Below are 23,873 nucleotides of genomic sequence, written 5' to 3'. Positions count from 1 at the left end.
ATGTAGGTGGCCACAAAATATAGTTCAACAAGTTCAGCAAAACCAAAACTATGTCAAGTATCTTCTTCAATCACAATACAATAATATTAAAATCAATGAAAAGAACTGTGGACATATGTGTACCTATATAAATTAAACGGCTTGCATTTGTTCAAATGGTTGGTCCAATGCATCAAGAAAGAAATTTTCTTGAGGCTTGAACCCAGAGCCTGGGTGCTATCTCTTAACTTTTTCACTCAAAGCTAGTACTCTACTACTTGAGCCACAGCTCTATTTCTGGCTTTTTTGTGGTTAATTGGAGATGAGAGTCTCATGGACTTCCCTATCTTGGATGGCTTCAAACCATGATCCTCAGATCTTGTCCTCTCAAGTACCTAGGATTACATGTGTGAGCTAGCAATACTGCACAAGAAATTTTCAAAAGGAAATTCATATATCCCTTGAAACAAATGTAAAGAGTACAATATACCAAAATCTATAGGTTATATTAAAATAATACGAACAGTAAATTTCATAGTTATGAGTACCTATGTGATTAAAGTTGGAATACCTCAAGTAAAACCACCTGTAATCCTAGCTATTCAGGAGACTGAGATCTGAGGATCACGGTTTGAGGCCAGCCCAGGCTGAAGTGTCACTGTGAGACTCTTATCTCCCTATTAACCACTGGAAAACCAGAACTGGTGCTGTGCCTTGAGCAAAAGAGCTCAGGGACAGGGTCCAGGCCCTGAGTTCAAGCCCCATATCCAAAAAAAACCAACCAAACAAACAAAAAACACAACTATTGTTGCATCTCAAGGAACTAGATAAATAGCGAAAAGAAAAAAAAATAGAAGGAAAGAAAGAAATAATAGAGCAAGGAAGAATAAATTTGAAACTAAAAAAAATACAATATCAAAGATCAATGAAACCAAGAGCTAGTTCTTCAAAAAGATAAACACAATAGACAAACCCTTTACTGGACTAAAAGGGATAAAATATCAAATTAGTATAATTGTAAGTGAAAAAAGAACCATCGATTAAGACCACAGAAAGGTAATCATTAAAGATTTATATGAAAAATTATATGCTAACAACTGATAATCTAGAAGAACTGGAAAAATGACTAGACACATATGTCACATTAAGCCTGAATCATAAAGATACAGATAGTCAGAGCAATCTAATTACATGCAATGAATCAATCAGTAATTTTTAAAAAAAAGTCTACCATCTAATTACAGCCTGGGAGCAGATAGATTCAATATTGATTTTTTTTTGTCAGTCTTGGAGCTAGAACTCAGGGCATGGGTGCTGTCCCCAGGCTTCTTTAACTTGAGCCGGAGTGCCACTTTGGCCTTTTCTGTGTATGTGGTACTGAGGAACTAAACCCAGGGCTTCATGCATGCTGGGCAAGCACTCTACTACTAAGCCACATTCTGAGCCTTCACTATTGAGGTTTACAAAATATTTAAGGAATAATTAATAGTGACCACCCTTACATAAGAACAGGAAGAAACTATTCCAGATGCTTTTTATAAGGTCATCATTACCCTGTAACCAGAACTAGATAAGGCTCAACAACAACAAAAAGAAAATAACAGACCTATATCCTTGAGGAACATAGTGCACAAATCCTCAACAAAATAGTACCAAAACAACCCATACCACATTCAAAAATACTATTCAACACAATGAAATTAGATTCATCTCAGAGATGCAATTATAGTTTAACAAAAGCAAAAGATATGATACACCACAGAAGTTATATTTCAAAAGACAGAAACAATATAATCATATCAAATGATGTGTAAATCTCTTGGTACAATTTCAATAGCATTTCAAGACAAAAATTTGAGCAAATTAGGTATAATATATAATACGAGCCACTATAATAAACCAACATTGAAGAGTATGCAAACTGCAAAAAATAAGAAGGAAGGAAGGAAGGAAGGAAGAAAGAAAGAGAGAAAGAAAGAATGGCTGGGTGATTCCTGTCTTATATCTGAAATAGTTTGTCAATTTTATTTTACAGATTTCTAGAAATTCTAGTCAGGAAATTAGCAAGAGAAATAATAGACTAATGGGGGGGGGGTAAAAAGGACTCAAATTGCCACTACACTAATGTTCGCCAGAAAAAAAAACCCACCACATGGTTCAGGCAGAGAAGATTTTATTGGGGAGTAGAGCAAACTTCCAGCCCACACAAGATGGAGGCACAGGGAGACAGAGGGGAAGAAGAGAGAAAGAGAATGAGAAAGAAAAGGAAAGAGAGTGGGGACTGTGTTGAGCCGGATTATATAGGAAAAGGTGGCCAGGTGGATTGGATGTGACCTCAGAGAAGGAGGAGGTAACTGCCTCCAGGTGTGCCAGTTACCTAGGTAACTTAGGTACTGGGCACAGACTTAAACAGGTGGGGGGCATCTGCATGGAGCCTTCCTGGGGGTGAACCTTACAATGACATGATTTTTTTCTAGCGAAAAGTTAAAAAAAAAAAAAACTTGACAAATAAACTCACTAGAAGTAATGTGTGAATTCAGCCGAATTTCTGACACACCTAATCAGTATACAAGAATCAGTATATTGCTATATTAATATATTGCTGTGTACTAATAGTAAATTATATTAAATTAGTAGAAACCTCAGTCAGATGTTAAAATATTACAACAAAAATCTTAAAAGCATTGATAAAAGAAACTGAAGAGGACATAAAAATTAGTAAAAAAAATCTCATGCTTATGGATTGGAAAAATTTGTATTGCTAAAATCTCCCTACTACCCAAATCAATCTACACAGTCAATGCAATCCTAATGACATTCTTTTCAGAACTATCTAGAATCGATTAAGAGGTTTGTACACAAAATCTCCAGAAAAAAAGCAGTGGAGGTAGGACTAGAATGTATATTTACTAGACAGGGTTATTTCCATCTAAACCTTAATTTCTCTCATGGTTCCTTAGACCTGCTTTTAAAGCTCAAAAGGTCTGTGGGTTAAAATTTGGATCTTTTGCTGGTCAAAGCTTACTGATTTGGGCTGTTGATTAACCTAAGGAAGTGAGAACATGGCTTCGATAGGGAAATGATGTCTGGGGAATTAAAAGTTGCTAAAAGGCAGGGACTGTGCTTTCAAAGAGGAAATTAGAATACAAAAGGTACAATAATCCAAGACCCAGAAATGTGGTACCAAGGCAGTATTAAGAGACCTTCCTTTTATCAGCTAGAGGTGGAGGAAGACCAAGAAAAATCCACCAATGGCTCCTCAATGCCCTTCCCAGCCCCTCATTCACACATACACTGGCAACTGCTCAAATTTCCATGAAGGACTGATTAAAGGCAAATGACCCTGCAATCTCCTAGGAGGAATCAGTTTGAGGAAAACAAGGCTATATCCAGTTTGTTTCTGGGAAATAAGAGGAGGAAGAAAAAGTGGTACCAGCCAAAATGGAGCTTTTCCTATGTGTTCAATGGGGAGTTTGGGCTCCAAGTATTTCCAGCCCCAGAAGAGTTTAAAGGCTCATGTACTTGGCAACACTTGATTAAAAGCAATGTCTCATCCTAGATTGTCTTGATTCAAAAACTGATACCATTATTTCAAAGCACTGTGACTTGAGATAAGTTACTTGAATTATCTGTGCCTGAGATTTGCCATTCATAAAGTATTTTAACATTGCTAAAATTTAAGGTTGATATGAAGACTAAATGAAATTTTAAAAACTGAAGTATTTAGGAAAGTGGTGCAACTGACACAAACCATGGAAGCAGACTGCTTGGATTTGAATCCTGCCCTTGTCACCTGACAACTGTGTAATCTTTAGTTATTTAATTTCTGTATGCCAATTTTCCATCTAAAAACGAATGATATTAACACATGTATTAATATTTATAATGAACTTGGTGAAGTGAGGTGCCAATATTGAAGGGTCTGACACTGATCATGATGCACTGTATTCATAAACTGCTTTGTTAAATAGCATCTCCTTTGTACAAGTACTTATAGATAATTTAAAACATTTTTAAAAAGAACTTGGTACACTGACAACATAATAAGAGCCATATACATATTTGCTATCGTTATTAGAAGAAACTGGGACGTAACTCTTATTTTCATCTTTTTTTCCCTAGGGAGAACTTCTCCTTTACAAACCATGAGACTATAAAGGTACATATAGACTGTTATTGTTATTAACAGAGATCTGAGGATCACAGTTTGAAGCTAGCCTGGGCAGGAAAGTCCATGAGTACATGAGAGTCTTACCTTCAATTAGCCAGCAGAAAACTGGAAGTGACACTGTGGTTCAAAGTTTTATTAGGGACAGTGCCCATTTATTTATATAACATGATATGTATAAATATTTCTATTTAAATATGTATTTATTATAATATTATGTATAATATGACATAGTATTATATGTATAATAATGTATATTATATATACATGTAATATGCCATATTGTTATACATTATATATTATGCATAATACATGACATGTATTAAAATATGGCATATTATTATACATAATATATAAACATATTTACCCCTAATGTCACTGCAACTGATTCTGGTACCCTGGGTATTGTATATACGTTTATCGGAACTAGGGAAGGGAAGGGGAACATCAAAATGGAGAGCAAAAGGGTTAAAGGTGAACCAATACAACAGCAATACAACTTACAAAACTATATGCTGTAAACCAACTGTAAACTCCGGAGAGGGGATTCGGGAGGGGGGAGAGGGAAGAAAAATGAGGGAGGAGGTAACAAGTTGGATACGAAATGTACTCACTGCTTTACATATGAAACTGTAACCCCTCTGTACATCAATCACTCTGACAACAAATACATTAATTTTTTAAAGGAATATTTCCTAAATATTTGGAAGATAATTTCCAACCAAAGTTAGAATGTCCTGACAAAACATTAAACCTTTAACTCTCAAACTCATTTGCTCACCCAAGATCTAATAAATAGAATTATAAAAATGAAAAAATAAGTATATATTACTCACAACATATATAGACATCCATGTATCATTATACATTATATAGGATGTGTTATATAAAACATATTAATATGTGTATATATTATATAACGTATGCATTATTGTGGATATAATAATATATAAAGACATCCAGACAAATGCTGTATCATTCAGTCCTAAGTTACCAAGTACACACTCACCTTTGACATACACATAGACACTGGCCTTGCCATTAGGATCCTTGGTGTCAGCAACAACCTTGTAGCTACATGTGAAGTAACCAGTGTCCCCAGCTTTGGTGTGGAAGATGGTGAGCTGGTTGCAAGTGAAAAGGGGGTCATCAGAGCAGGGGTGCTCCAAGATGCGGGCTCGATCGTTTGCAAGCCCAGTACCCCATCTCCAGGTCATGGCAGCCAATCCTCTGAAAAGAATGCAAAAGAAATCATGGTAGGGCCTGGACTGATAGTACTCTCACATTCTAATCTGGAGCACCATAACAGACAGCTCAAAAGAACTGATCATTGGGATTAGAATATTTATCTATGGGTTTGAGAAGCAGCTGAAGTCTAGGTAAGCTCCAAAGACAGGAGTGGGGTCTATTTCTCTCCCCTTTACTGCAAGTCCTCTTCACCTTACCCTTCACCCCCAGGTCAGCTCTTTCCATCAATAGGTGGGTTTTAGAATTTGAGACAATAAACTCCTAAAATTCAAGAAAATAATAAATTACATGATTTCTGAGATATTTTCTTGTTCCATTTTCACTTGAGAAGTGAGAACACTAAGACACAAGAAAACAAAGAGCCTAGAGTGTTGCTGCAGAAGCAAAACTAAGTTCCAGTCTAGAAATTTGGGGTTCTTTCTCCAAGTTCAGTGTCTCACTGAATTTTTAAGTATTTTCTTGGGAATGAGTTAAACCCTGTAAAGACATGTGACTGGACTACACTCTCTGAATTTCATAGGAAGAAACCAAGAACAAAGTTAAATTTAAGTCCACTTTATTTCTTCCATGTGCAAGTAAAATAAATATATTCTACTGCCTTGTTCCAACAAAGACTATTCTCTCCTTCCCAGTTCTCATACCAAGAAAAAATTGATGTGCTAACTGGAAAGAGGAAGGAAAATTAATCTATATATTGAATCTCAGTATTACCATATTTTATTTGGCTACTTGCCTAAGCTTTCAAGGTCTCAGGTTCCTTTAGCAATGCAAACAGTCCACATTTGTGAGAGGCAGTCAGAGCAGAGCAAACTAGAACCAGACTTGATTCTAGTTCTTATATCAAAGACACCTTTCTACCCAGTGCTGGTGGCTCAGGCCTATAATCCTAACTATTCAGAGGCTAAGATCTGAGAATCTTGGTTTGAAGTCAGCATGGACAGAAAAGTTCATGAGATTATTATCTCGAACTAACCAGCAAAAAGCTGGAAGTGGAGGTGTGGCTCAAGTAGTAGAGACCAGCCTTGAGTAAAAAAGTCTAGTGGGAGTGTGAGCCCTGAATTTGTACCTGAATGCTGGCACACAGAAAAGATACATTTCCCCATATCATATCTCTTCTCCAATATTCACACATTTCCTAGACCACTGTTTATCATGGCCTACTCACTAAAGTGGGTAAAAAGTAAAAACTAAAGAGATATAAGAGACAATCATTTGCCTTTATCATACTATGCAAAGCCATATGTTCTCAGTGATTATGAAAAGACAGTATGTTACAATGATCACTGTTAATAATATTAAGGCAATGAGAAACCAAGAAGGAAGTTAGGTAGAGTAACACTACAAACTCTGCCTACCAGGTTCCTGTACCATAAATGAGAGGGAAATAAATTCAAGCCACAGTTCCTCAGTGTGACTGCTGCTTCCTCCACTGACTAGGGGCATCAAATAAGCTGAGTACCCTCAGAGTAAAGACAGCCTAAGAGAAGACATGTCATCTTCCTTGATAGGGTAAGAATTGTGTTTTCCACCACCCCAGTTCAAATGTTGAATCTCTAATCTTCCATATGTCATCATGTGACTATATTTGGAGGCATGGTCTTCTAAGATGTGACAGGTAAAATGAGCTCACAGCTGTTGGACCTACTCCAGTATAACTCAATGCCTTATAAAAAATTAGGATACACAGAGATACTAGGAAGATGTGTGCACTGTAAAACAAAAGCATGCAGAGAGTCAGAGAAAAGGAGAACATGTGTAAGCCAAAGACAGAAACTTCAGAAGAAACCAACCCTGTCGATACTTTACACCTTGGACTTTTCAACTTGAAAATTGTGAGAAAATAAATTGGTGACACTGAAGCTGGCGGGTCTATGATATTTTGTTACAACAACCCTAGAAAACTAACATAAGCTCTAAAGTGACCCAAACTACCATACAAAACTATTACTTTTTTTACTCTTGATTCTATGAGAATTTGTTTCCAGAATTCCTATTCCTGATCCTTTCTTGCCTCATGACTGGAGTCTCAAACCTGCTATTATAGTCAACAGAGGATCTTATACTTCTGCTTTTCACTAAGCCACTCTTAGTAATGCCCCAGTGGAACACAATCTGGTCTACAAAAACCTAACCAAGGAATATCCCACATGGTTTGCCTTGTGCTCATAAACAGGGAAATAAATAAACACACAGACAGAATTTTCAGCTTGTGGATATATAAAGGGTTTCCGTAAAGAGTCATACAAAGGATGCAATAGGGATGCAATATGTTGGAAAAGAACTGTATAACTTAGGGGGGACAACTAAGGGAGTGAGAGAGTGGGAGTAAAACAAGAAAAGGGGGTCACAAGTTTGACAAGAAATGTATTTACTACTTTATGTATGTAAGTATAACCCCTCTGTACATCACCTTGACAATAAAAATAAAAATATTTTAAAGGATCATATAAATATTTTTGGCTCTACTGCAAATTCTATATTTTTTACCACTAGCTTATAAGGCCTCAAAATTGGGTACTTTACTTGTAACTTTCTGGGCCCAGAATCAATCAGTTCAAGCCCTGATCTGATGCTTCATTTCCTACCACAGAATCACAACTGAAGTTGGGAAACTCTCACAACTACCTTTGCCCTTAAAGTCATCTCATTACATCACCAATGAAATCTTGGACAATTTTTGCTTCAATGTAAGGAATAACTTTAATATTAATAACTTTCTTATTACAGTGTTTAGTCAAGAAATCTGTGGAAACATGCTTTACCAAAGACTCATGTCTCCAATAAACTACTCAAAAAAGCTTGAAGTAGGGTGCTCGCTTTGAGTAAAAGAAGCTCAAAGACAACACCCAGGTCCAGATTTCAAGTCCCAAGACCACCCAAAAAAACTTACTGTGATTTAGTCAATCAATCTATATAAAATAAGCACTTTACATAGAACAAAGAATGGCATACTGTAAGTATCCCAAAGTGATAACTACTTGTGATCTTCATCTTTATCAGTCATGAGGATCATCCCTGAATCTTATTACTCATACTGTACTTCAATCTACCAATAAATCTTGTGAGTCCTACCAAAGCACATATTAACTCCTCTATTGTTGGTATTCTGGTCAGATTTCCCTTCATCTTTCATCCTCAATCATCATAGTAGGCTCCTGACTTGCTCGTATAATCTAGGTTCACCCTTGTAGCTGTTGGAGTCTTTGAAAGGATGTAGCAGGTCAAATATTCTCCTGTTAAAATTCTTCAAATGGCTTTCCATCATATTCAGGATAAATGAAAAATCCTCACCATAGTCTACAAGATCCTGCTAACTCTTCAGCCTAATCTCCTATCTTTCTCCTTGTCAATTCTTTTATTGCAGCCATGCCTTCAATCTTGCTGTTCCTAGCCTGTAGCAAAACCTTACTCATGGTAACATTTTCCCTTCTTTTTTTCCAGAATGCTCTCATTCCAGAAATCTGTTTGGCTCCATCATTCATTTCCACTACCTATCTATACAAATGACATTTCTACTCTGACCAAGCATTTTGAAGAAAGACTTTCTCTTCATTCTCTATCACCATACTCTGCTACTTTGTTCATTGCACTAATCATCTTCCAATTTAATATACACACAACTTTCTTATTCACTACATTTATTATCTGTCTCCTTGAGAGTAGTATGTCAGATCCTAAATAAATATTGTTGAATCAATTCACGAAGCTAACAATCTCTGTTGCTGCCTAATACATGGGACTGATACGGGACTAAAATATATCAAGCAAATGAAATTCTTTCAAAGATAAATAGAACAGGGGCTAGGAATATGGCCTAGTTGGTAGAGTGCTTGCCTCAGATACATGAAGCCCTGGGTTCAATTCCTCAGCACCACATATATAGAAAAAGCCAAAAGTGGTGCTGTGGTTCGAGTGGTAGAGTTGAAGAAGAAGAAGAAGTTGAAGAAGAAGAAGAAGAAGAAGAAGAAGAAGAAGAAGAAGAAGAAGAAGAAGAAGAAGAAGAAGAAGAAGAAGCAGCCAGGGACAGTGCTGAGGCCATGAGTTCAAGCCCCAGGACTGGCAAAAAAAAAAAAAAAAAGATAAATGGAACAATTTCTCTCCCTCTCTCTCTCTCTCTCTCTCTCTCTCTCACACACACACACACACACAGAGACAGAGCGAGAGATAGAGAGAGAAAGAGAGAGAGGGAGGGAGGGAGGGAGAGAGGGTACTTGGGTTTTTACTTAGGACCTGGGTATTGTCCCTTATTTTATTCACTTAAGGCTGGCACTTTACCAATTGAGCTACATCTCCACTTCCAGGTTTTATTGTTGGCTAATTGGAGATGAGTCTCACATGGACTTTCCTGTTGGGCTGGCTTTGAACCTCAATCCTCAGTTTTCTGAGTAGTTAGGTGTGAGCCACAAGTGCCTGACTTGAATAATGTAATTTCTAACACTTTGCTGCTGTCATTTTTTTGTAAACATCCTTCAGTCAAAATATAGTTTGAAATTTCTACTTCTGAGTTCTTGCCTTCTACAACTTTTTTGTGAAGTGACTCCCTGAAAGCAGACAGTACACCTTACCCAGTGTGCATACAATAGGCCTTCCTAACATCAACCAAAATACTCTCCTCCTACAGCAGACACACATAAAATTAATAACTTAAAGGGAAATCAGAAAAACAACTCCATCTGCAATAGCCTCAAAAAATTAAAATATCTAATAATAAACCTAACCAAAGAAACAAAAGACCTTTATAGCAAAATTATAAAAATTGGAAGGAATCAAAGATGACATCAGGAAATGGAAAGACCTTTCCTGTTCATGGATAAGTAGAATTAATATTGCAAAAATAAGTACAATGCCAAAAATTACATAAATATTCAATACAAGCTTCATCAAAATCCCAATGAAATTATTTATGGTGACAGAGAAAAACAATCCAAAAATTCATATGGAACAGCAAAAGACATGAAGTAGCCAAAGCAATTCTAGGCAAAAAAAAAAAAAAAAAAAAGCAATGCTGGTATCACAATCTCAGACCTCAAGCTCTACTACAGAGCTATAACAAAAATAGCTTAGTATTGACATAAAAATACAACTGAAGAACAATGAAACAGACCAGAAGATCTAGAAATAAAACCATATACTTAACAGTTAACTGGTACTTGATAATGGAGTCAAAGACATACAGTTGAAAAAAGTAACCTCTTCAATAATTGGTGTTCAGAATACTTGGCAGCCATATGCAGAAAACTAAAAGTGGATCCCTGTCACCATGCGCAAGTATCAACCCAAAGTGGATCAAAGACCTCAATGTCAAGCATAAGAAATTATATGGGTCCCTAGGTACTTTAACAAAGTGAGACCAAAGAAAATGACTATGTACATCTTATCATACAAAGTAATACTTATCCAAATGAATCCCAGGAAATGGAAATGAAGGTTTCTTTTCTTTTTGCTGTTTTTATTCTCTTTTCTTTTTGTTCTGTTTGTCTATATTTTTTTGGGTTTGTAAGGGGAGGCACAGAAATGGAGTGACAATGGGTGAACAAATGCAGCAATGGTATTCACTGGACACTGTACTGAAAATTAACTATACAACTTGTGGGTAGAGGATTGGAGAGAGAAAAGGAGGGGGTGACACTGTACAAAAAGAAATGTATTCTTAAGCCAGGTGCCATTGGCACACACCTGTAACAGTAGCTACTTAGGAGGCTGAGAGCTGAGGATCACAGTTTGAAGCCAGCCTGGGCAGGAAAGTCTGTGAGACTCTTATCTACAATAAACTGCTAAGGAAAAAAAACTGGAAGTGGCACTGTGACTCAAGTAGTAGAGTGCTAGCCTTGTGCACAAACTGGCTCAGGGACAGTGCCCAGGCCCTGAGTTCAAGCCACAGGACGTTCAAACAAAAGAAAGAAAGAGAGAAAGAAAGCAAGGAAGGAAGGAAGGAAGGAAGGAAGGAAGGAAGGAAGGAAGGAAGGAAGGAAGGAAGGAAGGAAGGAAGGAAGGAAGGAAGGAAGGAAGGAAGGAAGGAAGGAAGGAAGGAAGGAAGGAAGAAGAAAGAAAGAAAGAAAGAAAGAAAGAAAGAAAGAAAAAGAAAGAAAGAAAGAAAGAAAGAAAGAAAGAAAGGAAGGAAGGAAGGAAGGAAGGAAGGAAGGAAGGAAGGAAGGGAAAGAAAGAAAGGGAGAAAGAAAGAAGGAGGGAGGGAAGGAAGGAGGGAGGGAAGGAAGGAGGGAGGGAGGGAGAGAGGAAGGGAGGGAAGGAAGGAAGGAAGGAAGGAAGGACTGTAGGAAGGAGAGAAAGAAAGAAGGAGAAAGCTAGAAGGAGAGAGAGAGGACAGAGAGAAAGAGATAGACAAAGAAAAGAGGAAAAAAAGAAATGTACTCTTTACCTAAATTTTTAAACTATAACACCTATGTACATTATAATAACAAAAATTGTTAAATAAATAAATTTATTTTAACACTAAGAGCAAACATTACAATTTGCTGGCATTAACAGAATATTTTCCACATAACAAATAAATGAGGAAGTGTAGATATGAACAAGTGAGGAAAAAGGGCATCTGTGATCAGTTAAGTATGATAGGTGATGGGTATTCAAAAATTCTTTTTAGAGTGATGGCATAGGGCTGGGGATATGGCCTAGTGGCAAGAGTGCTTGCCTCCTATACATGAAACCCTGGGTTCAATTAATTCCCCAGCACCACATATACAGAAAACGGCCAGAAGTGGCGCTGTGGCTCAAGTGGCACAGTGCTAGTCTTGAGCAAAAAGAAGCCAGGGACAGTGCTCAGGTCCTGAGTTCAAGCCCCAGGACTGGCAAAAAGCAAAAAAAAAAAAAAAAAAAAAAAAAAAAAGAGTGATGGCATAAGCCTAAAATCCTAGTACTTGGGAAGTTGAGGCAGGATGATCACACATTTCAAGCTAGCCTTGGCTACATAGGAAGACTACATAATAGTAGTCATTAGTAAAGGAAAAGTTACACTACAGAACAAGTCTGAATTTTGTTGTTTTTTTTAATTGGACATGTTACTTTACCTACCTTATATCACCTCTCCCATCATTTTCCTCCATCTTTTCCACCCCCAGCCATCTCTTCTCAAGTGACCTGTTTCCATTTTCATATATGTACATTGAATACTATGACTGTATTTGTCTATCCTTCCTCTCTCCATTTGTTTGCTCCTTCCCCTAAGCCTCACATCTGGCAAAATGTGTTCTTGCTTCCTGGTATTTTGTAAAACTGTAAATCAGTTGTTCAGAAAACTTATACCATTGGAAACCTCCTTTGTATATACTGCATGCTAGTCAATTTGTTTGTGTATATATGCATATGACTGTATATATTTTATATGTTGGTTATTTTGATCTAATTTCAATATATGAGAGAAAACATGTGCCCTTTGTCTGAGCCTGAATTACTCCACTCCACGTAGCATCATTTTGTTCAAGTTCATCCATTTCCTTGCAAATGACATTCCTACATTTTTGAGCATCTGGGCTGTTTACATAATTAGGCTGTGGTGAATACTGAAGGAATGTGCTATACATGAATGCTTAAGTATCTTTTTTTTTTTTTTTTTTTGGCCAGTCCTTGGGCGTGGACTCAGGGCCTGAGCACTGTCCCTGGCTTCCTTTTTGCTCAAGGCTAGCACTCTGCCACGTGAGCCACAGCGCCTCTTCTGGCCGTTTTCTAGATATGTGGTGCTGGAGAATCGAACCCAGGGCTTCATGTATATGAGGCGAGCTCTCTTGCCACTAGGCCATATTCCCAGCCCCCTTAAGTATCTTTTCTATATCCTGAATTGTAATCTTCTGGACAGTCTGAATTTTTAATGACTTCATTGAAATGTCATACCAGACCTAAATGCCTACTTTCTGAGCTTTACTCCTGAAATAATTAAACCCTGAACCTAAAAGTCAGTTATTTGAGCTTTCTATTGCATGTATTCCAACCTAATTCCTAATACACTGCCGCACAGTATATTTTAAGAAGCAGTAAGAACCTGTTCTTTTTCATTTTGATTAAATCCAGCATTCATTTATTGAGCACCTACACCTATATGTACCACAAAATTTGAATATCCTTTTGTATTTATTAGCCTATATTAATAGTTTTATCATAATTCTACAGATACACAGTGTATACATGGTATCTTATAAACAATTGTACACCTCTGTTATATTCCCTTATCCTCTATCAGTCCCCCAGTTTAATTTAAAATAGTATTTGATGTGTTTCATTATGTTCTTGTGGGGTATGTGTGTGTGTGTGTGATAAACTTCAATCCTCTTTACTCCTGACCTACATCCTCCCTTTCCCCTTACTCAACTGATCCCCAGACTTTAAAGTCTCTTCTCCCATAATTCTCCCTGTTTTCCCTCCATTTTCTATGCACTGTCCTAACTCCCCTTTTTTTCTCTGATCTAAAGTACAGGATCTCTTTCAGATTATGAACTTACTATCATTATCTGGATATGTAGTTTAAGGTCCCATCTACTCTTTGTGACTAATTCCTATATCTCTAACTCTAGCCTACCTAATCTCTCAAACAACTACAGCTACTGTTATAATGTGAAATTCTAACTGATTATTTCTAACTGAATTTTCCTCTTTTTGCTAGATCTACCATCTTGCTCATCAAGAGAAAGAGTACAAAGGGAGATAGGGAACCCTGTAAAAGTTCTTTAAAGATTTTTAAAATGCCAGGTGCTGGTGGCTTATACCTGTAATCCTACCTACTCAAGGCACTGAGATATAAGGATCATTGTTCTAAGCCAGCTGGGGCAGGAAAGTCCAAGAGACTCTTATCTCCAATTAAATACCAAAAAGCCAGAAGTGGAGGTGTGGTTCAAATGGTAGAGTGCTGCCTTGAATACAAAAGCTCAGGGACAGTGCCCATGTCCTGAGTTCAAGCATGAGGGTTGGCACACACACCCCCTACCCCCCCAAACACACACAAAGAAAGAGAGAGAGAGAGAGAGAGAGAGAGATTTCTGAAAATGTGAACTTGTTCTTTTGACTGTGCAAATGCACATATACAAAAAAAAATGTAACGATGCAGGTATCAAAGAAATCAGTACTATTCAAAAGAAAGTTCCATTAAATGCAACTTTGAATAAATTAAAACTATAGCATCACATATTTTGTGACATTATTAAAAACAAATAATTAACAGCAACTTTGTCTTCAAGAAAAATTGGTAAAAACATTGGATATATTAAATACTATATGACTTAAACAAACTTCCTGAGATGGCTGAAAAAAAATGATGAAAATTTTAAAAAAGAATCCAGAAAGAAAAGTACTTATAAAATTACTTGTTCCACCCCAAGAAGTGAATTTGACCTTCCATAACCTATTTTATACAGTTGGAAAAGAAATTAAATATTGTATGGTATGAGCAAACATTCAACTTCTTGAATAACTTCCTGCTACAAGCTTTTAACCAGGATGTGATGAATGGCCTTGACAGTATTACCTGCAGGTAATGTCAAATGTTCCACCAGCTTGGATCACCACTTGATCTCCCAAAATGCTCAGTTTTGGTTCCAACATGGTTGCTTCATCAGCAAGACCTAAACCAAAATAAAATTCCTTGCGATTAGGATTTCTTAAAATTTGTCTTGAGATTTATACGGGTATCATTTTACATACACAAAATGATGAGGATGTGAAACCGATTACTGCATTATTATAAAAATATAATACCAAATAACTAGAAGCTACCATATTGATTCATTTAGATTAAATAAGAATGTATACATTCTAAACATATGTATATATTCTAAACATATATGTTTTGTGATACATAGTAGTAAAATAGCAACAGGGAAGGATTTCTTTGTCAATTACTAGGTTTTGAACTCAGACCCTTACATTTTGTTGTACTGGTTTTCTACCACTTGAATCACACCACTAGCCTTGTGCTTTGTAGAGCTACAATGTGCTTACTTTAAGCTTCTTGCCATTAATGAGATAACAAGCACACACCACTGCATTCAGCTCCCCTTAATAGAGATGGAGTTTCTCAGTTTTCTGTCTGGGCAAGCCAGGAATTGCCATCCTTCTGAATCTCCCAATTTCACCCTCCCACATAGCTTGAAATAACAGGTACATAAAAATTTGAGAAAAGGTCTCATAAACATTTTTTCTTGGGGTTGCCTTTTACTACAAACTTCATGATCTTAACATTCCAACGAGATAGGATTATAGGCATGAACCACTCCAAGGTGGGGGCTCAGGTGGTAGAGGGCCAATCTTGAGCAAAAAAGCTAAGGGACAATGTTTAGGCTGATTTTAAACTCTAGTACTAGCACACACACAAAAAAATTCCAAAATAAAATAAGGAGCAAACTATAAGACAGTATGTCTGCTATATAATCATTTTTGCATTTACATAAATAATAGATAGATAGTTATAATTGAGGATCAGATCAGGGATTAGGACATAAGACTGAACAGTTTGCTACTGGTTTTCAGTGCTATCCATAAGCATGAGAAATCTCTAGTTACCTGTCCCATTAGTACTGATCTTGGACATTCCACTTGATTTAACAGCAGTTAAAAGAACAGTATACTAGTTTCAATGTGAGATCTCAGACACTGATGGTTTCTGTTTAATCCATTCCTCTCACACTGTTATCATGAATATATTGAAGTGGGGATGCTGGAGTTAACCAGAACCATCTTGGCTATGTGGTAGACAGGGGATTGGGATTAACTGGAGCCATTTAAGCTTCATGGTGTAATAAGGGCAAGTCCCACAACAAGGTTATGTGAATGCCTGAATTCCTAGAGGCAGGAGACGGAACTTGTATGATAGGTTACTGGACTTGTCAGCTCTATGCCTTAAACTTGGGAAACTCACAAATTTCCTGTGACAGTGCCCCGTGACCTGACCCTATTTTAGCATCTGGACTTTGGATATTTTTTTCAAAATAATTAATTATTTATTGTCAAAGTGATGTACAGAGGAGTTACAGTTTCAAGCATAGGGCCATGGGTACATTTCTTGTACTATTTGTTACCTCCCCCCTACTCCCCTCTCCCTACTCTCTCTTTCCCGCTCCCACCATGAGTTGTTCAGTTGGTTTACACCACATGGTATTGCAAGTATTGCTTTTGGAGTCATTTGTTGTTTTATCCTTTCTCTCACGATTTTGATATTCCCTTTCACTTCCCTAGTTCTAATACCAGTATATACAGTATCCAGGGTACTCAGATGAGATACACTGGTAGTGTGGGTACAACCACAGGAAGGGGATACAAGAGGATCATCAACAAAAGAAGCTACAGTTTCACATGACACGTTGAAAGTAATTACAACAGTGATATAACACTCGTTTCCATAACATGGAGTTCTTATCACATAGCATCATCTTATGTGTTCATAAGGGATAGCTACTGGGGTCTTGTGATCCTCTGCTGTGACTGGCCTAAACCTGTACTAATTATTCCCTATGAGGGAAACCATAGAGTCCATGTTTCTTTGGGTATGGCTCACTTCAGTTAGTATAATTTTTTCCAAGCCCTTCCATTTCCTTATGAATAGGGCAATGTCATTCTTTCTGATAGAGGCATAAAATTCCATTGTGTGTATATACCACATTTTCATGATCCATTCGTCTACTGAGGGGAATCTGGGTTGGTTCCATATTTTAGCTATGACAAATTGTGCTGCGATGAACATTGTTGTGCTGGTGGTTTTAGTGTGTTCTTGTTTGTGGTGTTTTGGGTAGATGCCCAAAAGTGGGGCTGCTGGGTCACAGGGGAGTGCTATGTTTAGCCTTCTGAGAAATCTCCATACCGCTTGCCAGAGTGGCTGAAACAGTTTACATTCCCACCAACAATGAAATAGGGTTCCCTTTTGGCCACATCAACTCCAACATTATTATTGTGAGATTTCTTTTTTTTTTTTTTTTTTTTTTTTTTTTTTTTTTTTTTTTTTTTTTTGGCCAGTCCTGGGCCTTGGACTCAGGGCCTGAGCACTGTCCCTGGCTTCTTCCCGCTCAAGGCTAGCACTCTGCCACTTGAGCCACAGCGCCGCTTCTGGCCGTTTTCTGTATATGTGGTGCTGGGGAATCGAACCTAGGGCCTCGTGTATCCGAGGCAGGCACTCTTGCCACTAGGCTATATCCCCAGCCCGAGATTTCTTGATAAAGGACATTCTTACAGAGTTGAAGTGGAATCTCAATGTTGTTTTGATTTGCATTTCTTTTATGGCCAGTGATGTAGAGCACTTTTTCACGTGTCTCTTGGCCATTCTCATTTCCTCATCAGAGAAGTCTCTAACTCTTTAGCCCACTTGTTGAGGGGGCTGTGGTTCTTTGCGGTTTTGTTTTGGAGGAATTTAATGTTTATAGTTCTGCATATATTTTAGATATGAGGACTTTGTCCATTGTATGGCCAGTAAAGATCTTTTCCCAATCTTTAGGCTTTCTGCTTATCTTGCAAGTTAAGTTCTTTGCCCTGCAGAAGCTCTGCAGTATGATGCAGTCCCATTTGTCCAACCTTTCTTTGATTTGTTGTATTTCTGGGCCTTTGTTAAGGAAGATTCGTCCTGTGCCAAGGAGCCTACTCCTTGTAGTCTTTTCAGGGTATCTGTTTTTATTTTGAGGTCTTTGATCCATTTGGAATTGATTTTGGTGCAGGGTGATATATAAGGATCTAGTTTTAGTTACTTGCAGGTGTTGAACCAGTTTTGCCAGCACCATTTGTTAAAGAGGCTATCTTTCTTCCATCCTATTTTTTTAACTTCTTTATCAAAGATTAAGTAGGTGTAGTTCTGTGGGTTCATTTCTGGGTCTTCAGTTCTGTTCCATTGGTATTCAGGCCTGTTCATGTGCCAATACCAAGCTCTTTTTATTACAATAGCTTTGTAATACAGCTTGAGGTTTGGTATAGTAATTCCTCCCGCACTGTTCTTTCTGCTTAGGATTGTTTTTGCTATTTGGGGTCTGTTATTGTTCCATATGAATTTCTGGATTGCTTCCTCTATTTCATTAAAAAATGGTATTAGGATATTAATGGGTATTGCATTAAATTTGTAGGTAGCCTTTGGCAATATTGCCATTTTGACAATATTAATCCTCCCAATCCAGGAGCATGGAAGTTTTTCCATTTCCTTAGTTCTGCCTTAATTTCGTTTTTCATGTTTTTAAAGTTGAGAACTTCTTTGGTTAAGGTTATTCCTAGGTATTTTATGTTTGTAGAGGCTATTGCAAAAGGACTTGCTTTCCTCATTTCAGCCTCGGTTTTCAGGTCATTGGCATATAGAAAAGCCATGGATTTTTGAGGGTTTATTTTAAATCCTGCTACTTTGCCAAAGTTTTGGATCAGCTCAAGTAGCTTGGGAGTAGACTCTACGAGGTTCTTTAGATACAAGATCATGTCATCTGCAAAGACAGAAGGTTAAACTTCATCTTTTCCAATTTGGATCCCCTTCATGTCCTCGTCTTGCCTTATTGCTCTGGCTAGGAATTTTAGTACTATCTTGAAGAGGAGAGGGGAGAGCAGACAACCTTGTCTTGCTCCTGATTGTAGAGGAAATAGATTTATCTTTTCCCCATTAAGAGTAACGTTCGCTGTGGGTTTGTCGTAGAGAGCCTTAATTATATTCAGGGATGTTCCCTGGAATCCTAGTTTCTCCAAAGCTTTTATCATAAATGGGTGCTGGATTTTATCAAATGCTTTCTCTGCATCTGGCGAACTGATCATGTGATTCTTGACCTTGCTCTGGTTGTGGGGTGGATTACGTTGATTGACTTGCATAACATTAAACCAGCTCTGCATACCGGGGATGAATCCAGTTTAGTCGTAGTGTATGATTTTTTTTGATGACATGTTGAAGTTGATTGGCTACAATTTTGTTGAGAATTTTTGCATCGATGTTCATCAGGGAAATTGGTCTATAGTTCCCGTTCCTTGATGAGTCCCTGCCTGGTTTTTGGGATGAGGGTTATACTGGCATCATAGATTGTGTTTGGTAGCGAACTTTCTCTTTCAATTTCATTGAAGAGTTTGAGAAATATTGGTGTGAGTTCTGTTTTGAAGGCCTTGTAGAATTCTGCTGTGAATCTGTCTGGACATGGGCCTTTCTTGGATGGGAGATCTCTTATCACCATTTCTATTTCAATGCTGGATATGGGTCTGTTTCGAAGGTTTAAATCTTCATGGTTGAGGTTGGGGATATCAATTTTTGCTAGGAAATCATTCATTTCTTCCAGGTTCTCAAATTTGTTGGCGTAAAGCTTTACAATATATTCCCTTATTGTGTTCTGAATTTTGGTTGTTTCTGTGGTGATGTTACCTGTTTCATCTCTGATCTTGTTTATTTGGGTGTGGTGCCTTCATTTTTTGGTCAGATTTGCTAGGGGTCTGTCTATCTTGTTAAATTTTTCAAAAAACCAACTCTTTGTTTTGTTGATTCTTTGGATTTCTTTTTTACTCTAAGTCATTTAACTCTGATTTGATTTTAATAATTTCCTTCCATCTATTGGCTTGGGGTTTGGCTTGTTGTTCTCTTTCAAGGAGCTTAAGGTGCTTCTTTAAGTTGTTGAATTGTTGTTACTCCAGTTTGTTGATGTAGGCACTCAGAGGTATAAATTTTCCTCTGAGTACTGCCTTTGCTGTGTCTCAAAGGAGCTGATAGTTTCTGTGCTCATCTTGGTTTAATTCCATAAACATTTGAATTTCTGTTCTAATTTCTACAATGACCACTGATGGTTCAGCAATGTGTTGTTTAGTCTCCATGAATTGTAGGATATTCTGTTGTGGCTGTTTGAGTTTAGCTCTAATTTTATTCCATTGTGGTCTGAGAGAATGCAGGGAATGATTTTGATACTTCTGACTTTGTACAGATTTTCTTTGTACCCTAGGATGTGCTTTATTTGGGAGAATGTTCCATGTGCTGCTGAAAAGAATGTGTATTCTGGTGTTGCTGGATGGAATATTCGGTAGATTAAGTCTAGTTGGTCTATGCAGTTATTTAGTTCTGAGGTTTCTTTGCTCAGTTTTTGGTGTGTTGATCTGTTCAGAGGTGACAGTGGAGTGTTAACATCTCCAACAATCAATATGTTTGAGTCTATGAGTATTTTTAGTCAGTAGTGTTTGTTTGATGAAGTTGTGTGCTCCTGTATTTGGGGTGTAGATATTTAGGATGGTTATATCCTCCTGTAGGAGAGATCCCTTTATTAGAATGTATTAACCTTTTTTGTCTCTATTTACCATTTTTAATTTGAAGTTAATTTTATCTGATACTAGGATTGCAACGCCAGCCTGCTTATGGGGGCCATTTGCTTGATAGATTTTATTCCAGCCTTTCACTTTTAGAAGATGTTTACTTTAGCTGGATAGATGTGGCTTTTGGAGACAGCAGAAAGATGGATCCTGATTTTTGATCCAACGTATGAGCCTATGTCGTTTGATTGGAGAATTCAATTCATTAATGTTGAGAGTTAGGATTGAGAGATGATCATTTATTCCTTTCATTATAGCTATCTTGTTAAAATCTGTGTCTTCCCATTTCTTGATCTAATATTCTGGTTTTCTATTTAGGGTTCATTTCTCTGTCTGTATTGGGATCTTGGTTATTTTCTCTGTATAGTACATCTTTGAGGATTTTCTGTAAAGCTGGTTTGGTGGAGATATATTGTTTCAGTTTTTCCTTACTGTGGAAGACTTGTATTTGACCTTCGGCTATGAATGAGAGTTTGGCTGGGTACAGTATTCTTGGTTGGTAGTTATTTTTATTTAGTGTTTGGTATACCTCATTCCAGGCTCTCCTTGCTTTCATGGTCTCTGCTGAGAAGTCTGGGTTAATTCTCATTGCTTATCCTTTATATGTGATTGTTTTCTTCTCCTTAACAGCTTTAAGGATGCTTTCCTTGGACTCTATTGATCCTGTTTTTATCACAATGTGTCAGTGGGATATCCTATTCCGGTCTGGTTGGTTTGGGGTTCTAAATGCTTCTTGTATCTCTATAGGCCTATCCTTCTGAATATTTGGGAAGTTCTTGGCTAATATTCTGCCCATTTGGATTGGAAATGCCAACCTACAAGTACCTGTGAGCACCGTTTAAGACCCAAAGCAGACCTTTTCAAGCACTGTTGTATAAAATGTGGAAGTTCACAGTTATATACAGATACCTTCCCCCTCTTTTTTTGTGTATAAAAGCAAATTTGGTGTCCCCAAAGAATACAATTTTAATATAACAACCAACCCTGAGCCTTCTATTCAGTGGTTACTCATTTACCATCATAACCCCATGAGCAATTTTTGTTCTTATATTTAGTTCTTTTTGGACTGGTGGGATTTCTCTATGAATCCCTTTGACTCACTCGGATTTAACAGGGATACCCTCTATCCGATAACCAGGGGTCAATGGAGTCTGGAGGACCTGGAAGTAAATTTAGGAGGGTAAGTTAGGGGTAGTGAAGTGAATAGAGTAAAATGAATGGGAGGTGATGATTTTGGTTTAGTTTCAGTGAAGTGGAAAGGTGGAGAAGAGTAGAATCAATAGAAAGAACGATGTTTAAATGATAGACAATGGAGAGTCAACAGAAAAGTGTTAAAGTATTAGTCCAAGGAAAGTAATTATAAGAAAGAAAATTTGAAAAGAGAAACAAAGAAAAAATGCAGGAAAACAAACACACTAAACAAAAAAAAATATTACCCCCAAAAAACAAATAAAAAACAGAAAACAAAAAACAAACAACAGCTAAAAAATGAAAAACAAAAAAGTTTTTAAAAATGTTTTAAAAAATGAAGTCTTCCTTGTTTTGGTGGACTTTCTCCAGTCTCTGATTTCCTTGCTATGGTCTACAGTCTATTGTCCTGTTGCTTGGCTGTTTTGATTTGCTTTCACATTGCAGGGGGTGGATCTGCTCTGACCCTCTTCCCCTGTTAGTTAAATCCTGGGGCTCTGTGGTTCGCACAGCTTGAAGGTAGGATTTGGGTGTCCTCTGTCATTGGAGGATACTGAATAGTCTGGTAAACTGTGGCTCCTCCTGTCTGCTGTGGGGCCACAGCCTTTTATGCCTGGCTCTGAGTAGGCTGTGGACTCAGCAGGGCGGGCACCTCCAGCCTGGTTTACCTGGCTGAGGGCCGCTTGCCCTGGGGGAGGTTCTTCCCTCCTGAGCAGGGAGACCATTTCCTGGGCAGAGCTGGCTGTTGAATTCAGCTCCATTTGCTGGTGGGAGTGGGCGACCTCTGTAATGGGGCAGTTTATCTCCCATCTGATTGTTCCGTGCTGCCAGTAACTGCTTGCTGCTTTCGGTTTGATTTTAGAATTTCCAGCTGCTGGAATGTGGGCAGCTGAAGTGTTGCCCGGGCAGGGTGGGGCACCTCTGGCTGAGTTTACCTGAGTCTATGAGCCGCAGCCTGGGAATGAGCCTCCTGCTTGGGCGGTGGGATGTTCTCCTGGGCAGAGCTGGCTGTCACTGTTCAGTCAATCTTGCCCTTTTCACAGATGGCCCCTTCATCCTAGCTTTCCCCTGGCCTGCTTCAGTACCAGTCTGCTCTGAAGGGGTCTATGCCAGAGTTAAAGATGGCACTTTGCTCTGGTGGTGGGGGAAGGGCTATCTTCCAGATGCTGCTCTGTGGGCGCGAGTGAGAATGTCTTTTGTGGGGTACTCACGCTTTCTCTGCAATTTCGTCCCATCCGTGCTCAGCCTGTAATCTGTGTCTGTCTGCCGCCGTCTGGAGGATTTCTTCTTGGTCACCACTGTGTACTTTAGTTGCATGGTGTGGCAGGTGTTGTGGTGGCACTGGTGCTGGCACGCAGCCCAGAGCTCAAATCTGTGTTTTCAGGCGAGCAAAGTCGATTTTTTCCTTTCTGGCCAGAATCTCTATGCTGTTTTAACTTACTTGGGCTGTCTTTCTAAGAGTAAAAGTTTCTCTGGAGGGGTAAAACTGGGATGTCGGTGGGAGCTTAGCTAGGGCTCTGCTCCTCAGCCATCTTCCAGGAAATCCCCTGTGTATTCTTGATGTATGTGATTTTTGGACTGACATGTTACAATATATTTATATGTAATTTCAGTTATTTACCATTTGAATAAATTGCCTATTCAAAATAAGTAAAGAGCCATGTGCCAGAGGCTCATGCCTATAATCTGAGCTCCTCTACTCGGGAGGATGAGATGTGAGGATCATGGTTCAAATCCAGTCATAGTAGGAAAGTCCTTGAGACTCTTATCTCCAATTAACCACCAGGAAACTGGAAGTGGCATTGTGGCTGAAAGAGATAGAGCCCTAGCCTTGAGCAGACAAACCTCATGGACAGCTCACAGGTCCCAAATTCAAGGCCCAAACCAACAAACAAATAAAAAGTAAACATAATTTAAATAAATATGCCAAGGAAAAAATGGTTTTCTCAAACTTGTTTCCAATGAAAAGAAACAAATGTTATTTCCATACTCACTAATGCAGATCTACATCTTCACAGTTTCTTCCAGTTTGAGGCTGTTACTCTAATGCTAAAATACTTAT

The 23,873-nt window shown here is 38.1% G+C and overlaps 1 protein-coding gene across 1 annotated transcript in view; it reads right to left on the bottom strand.

Annotated features, from left to right (window-relative positions):
- The window catches only part of LOC125344151 (vascular endothelial growth factor receptor kdr-like), a 206,469-nt gene that overhangs the window by 153,855 nt on the left and 28,741 nt on the right, over positions 1-23,873 (bottom strand). The window contains exons 3-4 of the mRNA XM_048336761.1: positions 14,865-14,961; positions 5,157-5,377 (exon numbers count right to left, since the gene is read on the bottom strand). Of these exons, the coding sequence (XP_048192718.1) occupies positions 5,157-5,377; positions 14,865-14,961 (318 nt within the window). The remainder of the gene's footprint in view (positions 1-5,156; positions 5,378-14,864; positions 14,962-23,873) is intronic.

The sequence above is a fragment of the Perognathus longimembris genome, chromosome 28, assembly GCF_023159225.1.
Source record: "Perognathus longimembris pacificus isolate PPM17 chromosome 28, ASM2315922v1, whole genome shotgun sequence".
Classification (NCBI taxonomy): domain Eukaryota; kingdom Metazoa; phylum Chordata; class Mammalia; order Rodentia; family Heteromyidae; genus Perognathus; species Perognathus longimembris.
The sequence above is the reverse complement of the archived record's forward strand: the minus strand, read 5'-3'. Positions and strand labels throughout refer to the sequence as shown.